Below are 7,614 nucleotides of genomic sequence, written 5' to 3'. Positions count from 1 at the left end.
TTGGCCGTGTGTTTTGGGTCAATGTCATGCTGGAATACCCATCCACGACCCATTTTCAATGCCCTGGCTGAGGGTTCTCACCCAAGATTTGACGGTACATGGCCCCGTCCATCGTCCCTTTGATGCGGTGAAGTTGTCCTGTCCCCTTAGCAGAAAAACACCCCCAAAGCATAATGTTTCCACCTCCATGTTTGATGGTGGGTATGGTGTTCTTGGGGTCATAAGCAGCATTCCTCCTCCTCCTCCTCCAAACACGGCGAGTTGAGTTGAGGCCAAAGAGCTCGATTTTGGTCTCATCTGACCACAACACTTTCACCCAGTTCTCCTCTGAATCATTCAGATGTTCATTGGCTAACTTCAGACGGCCCTGTATATGTGCTTTCTTGAGCATGGGGACCTTGCGGGCGCTGCAGGATTTCAGTCCTTTACGCGTAGTGTGTTACCAAGTTTGTTCTTGGTGACTATGGTCCCAGCTGCCTTGAGATCATTGACAAGATCCTCCTGTGTAGTTCTGGGCTGATTCCTCACCGTTCTCATGATCATTGCAACTCCACGAGGTGAGATCTTGCATGGAGCCTCAGGCCGAGGGAGATTGACAGTTATTTTGTGTTTCTTCCATTTGCGAATAATCGCACCAACTGTTGTCACCTTCTCACCAAGCTGCTTGGCGATGGTCTTGTAGCCCATTCCAGCTTTGTGTAGGTCTACTATCTTGTCCCTGACATCCTTGGAGAGCTCTTTGGTATTGGCCATGGTGGAGAGTTTGGAATCTGATTGATTGATTTCTTCTGTGGACAGGTGTCTTTTATACAGGTAACAAACTGAGATTAGGAGCACTCCCTTTAAGAGTGTGCTCCTAATCTCAGCTCGTTACCTGTATAAAAGACACCTGGGAGCCAGAAATCTTTCTGATTGAGAGGGGGTCAAATACTTATTTCCCTCATTAAAATGCAAATCAATTTATGACATTTTTGACATGCGTTTTTCTGGATTATTTTGTTGTAATTCTGTCTCTCACTGTTCAAATAAACCTAGCATTACAATTATAGACTGATCATTTCTTTGTCAGTGGGCAAATGTACAAAATCAGCAGGGAATCAAATACTTTTTTCCCTCACTGTGCGTCTAGTCCTCTATTGCCTGTTGTCCTCATGCTTCCTACCCCTCTGACGTCCCCGGCCTCTGACTAGACTTGGACAGCAGCGTCACCTTTGACCTCTGTAAGGAGGACGAAAAGGACACCTGATTCCCTGTGGATGAGTCTCTCCCATTGTTGCCACGGCAACACAGCACCATCATGACCTTGTCCCTGAAGTCATCAGAGATGTAGTAGAAGATGAAGGGGTCAATGCAGCTGTTCATCGTGCTAACGGCTAGGCTAACCATGTAGGGCACGTAAAGGTCCTCCCCGTTGTCCACCAGGTAAGAGTCTGAGTAGTGCAGGAGGAGGAGGATGTTGCTGGGCAGCAGGCAGCCCACGAACACCACCAGGACTAGCATGGTGACGCACACGGCGTGGGCGTAGCGCTGGCCTCCCGCCACCAGGGTGCGTATCACAGAGACGTAGCAGTAGAGGACGACCAGAAGGGGGAGCATGAAGCCGAGAAAAAATAGTGTGAGGAAGTAGGGCAGGAAGTAGTTCTCGTGCACCTCCTCTGGCAGCGCGTCGTGGCAGGTGGTGATGCGCGGCTCGTCCAGCGTGTAGGACTGGCGCGAGACGAGGAGAGGCAGCATGGCGGCCAACACCGCCACCCACACACACAGGCTCATGTAGAGAGAGGTGCGGCGGCTGCGGAGGGTCTTGGCACCGAACGGGTGCACCAACGCCACGTAGCGGTCCACAGCGATGAACGCCAGACACAGCACGGAGCCGTACATGTTGCCGTAGAAGAGCGCTGTGACCACGCGGCAAAAAGGCTCACCAAAGGCCCAGTCGTTGCCCTGGAAGTGGTAGACGATGCGGAAGGGGAGCACCAGCAGGATCATGAGGTCGGTGGCAGTGAGGTTGATGAGGAGGATGGTAGAGGGCAGCTTCTTGGTACGGAACAGAAGGACCCACAGGGCCAGGAGGTTAGCCGGGAGGCCCAGAGTGAAGGTGATCATGTAGAGGATGGGCACGTAGAGCACAGTGGTGGAAGCCTGCACCTCCTTGATCTGCTTGTCTTTCAGGGTGGTGAAGTTACACTTGGACACCAGCTTAAAGGTGCGCGTCCCTGTCCAAGAAGGCACAGAAGATTTGACGATTCATTAGACATTATACATGCTACAAGCATTATACAAGGATTCTCAGTATACTGCAGATAATTTATGTTGATTCAAGGATTTAGTGTGGGCCTACATTACAAGTACATCAATATATTTCATTTGATATAAACAGTTCGTACACATACTGTACTGACCTTTTTATCCAGGAGAAACTTTGCATCCAAGTCAAGCATTCAGACTAAAATTTCCCATTGACATGAATGTGTGACTTACACAAAAGATTGAGCTGTGTGCATATCTCAAGTTAGGATTCAGCCCGCTTTGTTAAGCTTGCAAGACTTTCACGTCCTTAAATCATGCCGTGATGTCGAAGGGAGATTTGGGTGAAAATTTGAGTTACTCAAGTGGATCTCAAGCTACGATTCAGCTGATTAACCACGTTTCTATCCATAATCTTTATGCAAGTAAAGTCATACCATATAAAAAAAAAATCACGACAGCTGTGATGGAAACAGGAAGTTTCGGTACAAATGTATAAATGTCGACAACTCATTTGTTCGTTCGACGTGGTGGGATCTTTTTGTGTCGGTAAAATCAATTATGCGAGAAATATCTATGCGTAAATATTGATTTAAAGGTGACAGAGCCACAGCAGTGTTTGTCAGACCATGAGACATCCCAAAAATTGGTCTTCTCAGGAAAACATCTGTAGCATCCTAAAGGTTTAGCCTTCAAACTATTATGACCCCTCTATGGAAAGATGACTCTCACGAACATGACTCGTCTGAAGGTAGCCCAATACCCGTTTAAAAATGAATGGAAGTATATATGGAAGTAGTTTAGTGCCTAAAAAAAGGGATTAAATATTCTGGTGACATGATGATCAGTGCTTGACTGCCGTTTGACAAATACAAATATTCTCGCTCTTATCCATAATAATCTCATCATGTAGACAAGCCTACCTGCACTGTATCTGGGAGCTGTTGGCTAGAGCGCACGTGCCAAGACCAGAGTAGGCACATTTGCTATTTAATGCAACAGTTGTCACGGTTTCGGCCGAGGCTGCTTCTCCTCCTTGTTCGGGCAGGCTTCGGCGGTCGTCGTCTCAGGAGTACTAGCTGCCACCGTTCTATATTTCGATGTTCGTTTGGTTTGGTCTGTTTGTACACCTGTTCTTTGTTAGTGTTGATTATGTGCCCTATAAGTTCTCTTAGGTTGTGTCATGTGTTGTGTGTAATTGTTTCGTGTCAGCTTGGCGTCAGTTTGTTCGCTCTCGTTCTGTTTTGTTTGGAGAGAGTGTCCGCACTGTGTGCGCAGTTTGGGTTACGCACTGTTTCCTGTGTGCGTAATTGTTTCGCTTGCCCTCCGGCTGGGATTTTGCCGTGAGTCTTTTTGTATTGTTTGATCCTCACTAAAGACTGTTGAAGAGCCTCTGTTGTCCTGCGCTTGATTTCTGCACCACATCTACGCTCAGCCCGTGACAAGTTTTTGTGATAAAACTATTGGTAGAGTTGAAAATGCGATGGAAACACAATGAACTTTAGATTTTTATTCTGTACATGAAAACTTTTTATCCGCAACAAGTCAGTTTGGTGTAGTGCTGAGCGATTAAAATGTCAGTTATTTTCCGTTTTTTAAACAACTCATTAACCAATGTCAGTTGATTATTTGAATTCCATTTGGTTCAAGTTTTTTTCTGTGAGCTCAATGCGCACATTGTAGTTTCTCTAGAGATAAATCAGATCCAGCCTGAACTATGCAATGTAGCAGGGAGTTATAGTTTCCAACAAGCAAATATTCTACATAGTTTAGCACATAAAACGTGGTAATTAACTAGAAAGACCATAATTAATTGTGCATCTATTGTCCAGTCTCTGGTTTTTTTATGCCTGTTATGGAAGAGGCAGAAGAATGTGCAGATTGTGAGGGGATATAGAGAGCAGCTGTGCCTTATTTACTTTGAAGAACTACAAAATAATGATTTCCTCAGACAGCAGCAGCTCTATGAGATAATGACTTGGAATTAAATAATAAAGTCATCAAATAAAACAAATGTAATATACACAACAACTGAAATATTTTATTAAAGAAAAGCAATGTGAATAAATTATGGTTAACAAGTGATAAGCAGTAATGAGCTGTCACTACCATCATGGGACTTTTATTAATTATTTTATTCTGTATTGTTACAGCATTCAACTCAAATAATCGAAACCGAAATAAAAACAATGATTATTTTTTAGTAATCTAACCGAAACCGAGCCGACCTCAAAAAGCACTAATCGCTCAACACTAGTTTGGTGGAAACACACCACTGGTGGGAAAATGTGCATATTTTCTTTATGCATATTTTTTTATATTCGCATGAAAATCTGTCGCCAATTGGATGGAATCCTAGCTATTAAGAACAAAGTTGTCTCATCAACTTCAAAAGATGCTAGGGTCATGGGAGGGGTCTAGCAAGAACATTAAAGTGGTCTGAAGTGTGTCTGAAGGTCAGCTAGACTCATCACATCCTCAGGCGGATCCTCTTGAGGCTGAACAAAAAAAACCTTAACTGTCTAATTGACATTTACGCTGCAGCTGAAAGCTCTTTATGACCACATGTCCCCTTGGAGACCTGGATACATAATAAATATTCATATATGTGAGCTGGAAAGTTAAGAGTTAATGTGCATTAACCTGATAACAACAGCACTAACTGTGGTAAATGCAAATTTATATTTTGGTATCCAGATTTAGCACTGTTATAGGTCTACAGAAGGATTACTTTTATACTATTCCAGGTATTCCTTAAAGAGGTAGGGTTTCAAGTGTCTCCGGAAGGTGGTCAGTGACTCCGCTGTCCTGGCGTCGTGGGGGAGCTTGTTCCACCATTGGGGTGCCAGAGCAGCGAATAGCTTTGACTGGGCTGAGCGGGAACTGTGCTTCCATAGAGGTAGGGGGGCTAGCAGGCCAGAGGTGGATGAACGTAGTGCCCTCGTTTGGGTGTAGGGTCTGATCAGAGCCTGAAGGTAAGGAGGATTTAAAAAGTAACCTACCCAACCCTGGTAGGGGCTCAGTGTTGTGGACACGTTTTTTATCAAATCAGCCATGGAATTCATGCTTGCTGCTGTTTAGCCATAACAATTAGGTGGCAGGATAGAGTGAAAGTTCAGAGAGAGCTAAGGCTCATTTCAGCGAATGATTTAATGGACAGGAAATAGCTGGCCGGTACATAGCAGTAACTTACATAAACTACTATATAGGGAACGCATTCCTACTCCGTAGATAAGAGGCATGTTTAGCTTGCATGCCGGTATATCTTCAAAATCAAAGGAAACCAAGACGACAAGCTGCTTCAGCTGAAATTACCACATTGAAGCTACAGTAAGATTGAACATGAACACCTACACACAACAGATTCACACACAAACACACACATTTGGAATGTTTTATGACAAAGCCTCGGTTAATGGTTTGCCTGATGAAAAAAAGACCTAAAGGAGTTTGGAATGAAAGCCGGAGAAAAAGAGAAGCACCAACTTACGGACGCCGGTGCACTCCTCCGTGGTGGAAGAGGGGGAACAGCCATGTAGAAGAAAGGAGACAGAGAACAGCAATAGAAGAGTCCCGGCTGGGGCAGAGAGAGTCATGGTTCTGTAGAGGATCTTTAGTCTTTCCCAGCAAGAGCTGTAAGGTGTGGCTAGCAGCTACTTCCACAAGCAGAGAGCTGCCTCACACACTCCTCTCCCTTCCTTTCTCCGCTCCGTGTTATACAGCCTCTCTTCCTATTACCACCTGCTAAGTAATATATTTTAGCCTCAGACTGGAGTTGTGTGGGTACTCCTCTTATCCAAATCCACTTGATGTGATGAGACACAGTTTGGAATTTGAATCTGAAGTGGCGGTGTAGCGCTGGTGCTTTTCTTACCAAGTCCACTTGTAATGCAGTGACGTCTAAAATTGTAATCTCTCTTGTCCCAATATCAACCTTCAAATCACTATTCCTGCCAAAGTCTGCCAAAGAGTCTTCGTTGTGTCTCAGATGAGTTCAGCAGCTTGACTTCAACAGACTGCCACTGTCTCTATAGTGTGTTCTCCTCTGGTCTCTTGTAATGCGGTCCAGCTGTGTGTCTAGATAATAATGTAAGTCGCTCTGGATAAGAGCGTCTGCTAAATGACGTAAATGTAAATGTAAATGTAGTTCTGCCTCTGTATGTTTCTGTGGAAGGGGGGGGGGGGGGTGACAATGTTCCTTTCGTACTATGAGTCATACAATGAGAGAGCTGTGAGTTTATCTTCCATACGCTTCTAGAAAGAGGAAATGCGACCAGACACTGACAAATGCCAATTAACACCCACTCTCCCTTTCTCGTAAGAGCACACACACATTCACGCATGTACACAAGTGACATGCGCGCAGACATACACACACAAACACATTAAAAAACACACAAGCACATGCTTCATTAGTAAGTGTCATTGTGTTCAAGAGCGCCATGATCTGACATTCATTGAAATATCCTGTCCTAAACAACGCCTACACAATCCCGATCCTCCTCTCCCTTGTAGCAATCTTGTGTAATCCATACTGGACTCAATAGTGCATCCTCAGATGCCATTTAAAACACAACCCATAAAAAGCCCCTCAGGTCTTGATGCCAGAAGAAAGACATTCCTGCCATTCTTCGGAGGACAACCCAATGTTGAATAAGCTTATGTCAATAATCCTGCACTGGTCAGAGAGGATCTACATTCCACCCAAAGACTGTATGGAGAAATATCCAACTTTTGCTTTTATGCGAGACCTCGATTATTGTTTACGTAGCTTAGTTTATCGCTCCTCCTTAGGACTGTGGCATCAACTGAACATATTTGTGCAGTTAGTCCTTACTCTGCACACATACCTGTGATGCGTGATTTGAAGGACTCAGGCGCAGGAGGGTAAATCACAAAACAGGCGCACTGGAACAAACAGGCACACAGGGAAAATACCCCGGCAATACAAAATACACTGAACTCAACCGAGCTACTATCTCCTCACAATAAACAATCACCCACAAGGACAAGGGGGCAGAGGGAGCACTTATACACGTACTAATGAGGGGATATGAACCAGGTGTGTGTAATAGACAAGACAAAACAAATGGAATGATGAGATATGGAGCGGCAGTGGCTAGAAGGCCGGTGACGACGAACGCCAAAGCCTGCCCGAAGAAGGAGAGGAGGCAGCTTCGGAGGATGTCGTGACAATACCGAACCATACCAAACCATACCACACCATACCACACCAAACCATACCAAGCCATACCATACCAAACCATACCTAACCATACCATACCATACCACACCAAACCAAACCAAACCATACCAATCCATACCAAACCATACCATACCAAACCTAACCAAAACATACCACACCAAACC

The 7,614-nt window shown here is 44.8% G+C and overlaps 1 protein-coding gene across 1 annotated transcript; it reads right to left on the bottom strand.

The window, feature by feature from the left end:
* Positions 1 to 1,111: 1,111 nt before the first annotated feature.
* Positions 1,112 to 6,302, bottom strand: LOC311107612 (proteinase-activated receptor 4-like). Its single transcript, XM_084150133.1, has 2 exons — positions 5,735 to 6,302; positions 1,112 to 2,213 (listed from the first exon to the last, which is right to left on the bottom strand). The coding sequence occupies exons 1-2, from the start codon at positions 5,838 to 5,840 to the stop codon at positions 1,159 to 1,161; spliced, it is 1,161 nt and encodes a 386-aa protein (XP_084006259.1). The 5' UTR covers positions 5,841 to 6,302; the 3' UTR covers positions 1,112 to 1,158.
* Positions 6,303 to 7,614: the final 1,312 nt, after the last annotated feature.

Source organism: Coregonus lavaretus (genome assembly GCF_964263955.1).
Source record: "Coregonus lavaretus genome assembly, chromosome: 32".
NCBI classification, from domain to species: Eukaryota; Metazoa; Chordata; class Actinopteri; order Salmoniformes; family Salmonidae; genus Coregonus; species Coregonus lavaretus.
The sequence above is the reverse complement of the archived record's forward strand: the minus strand, read 5'-3'. Positions and strand labels throughout refer to the sequence as shown.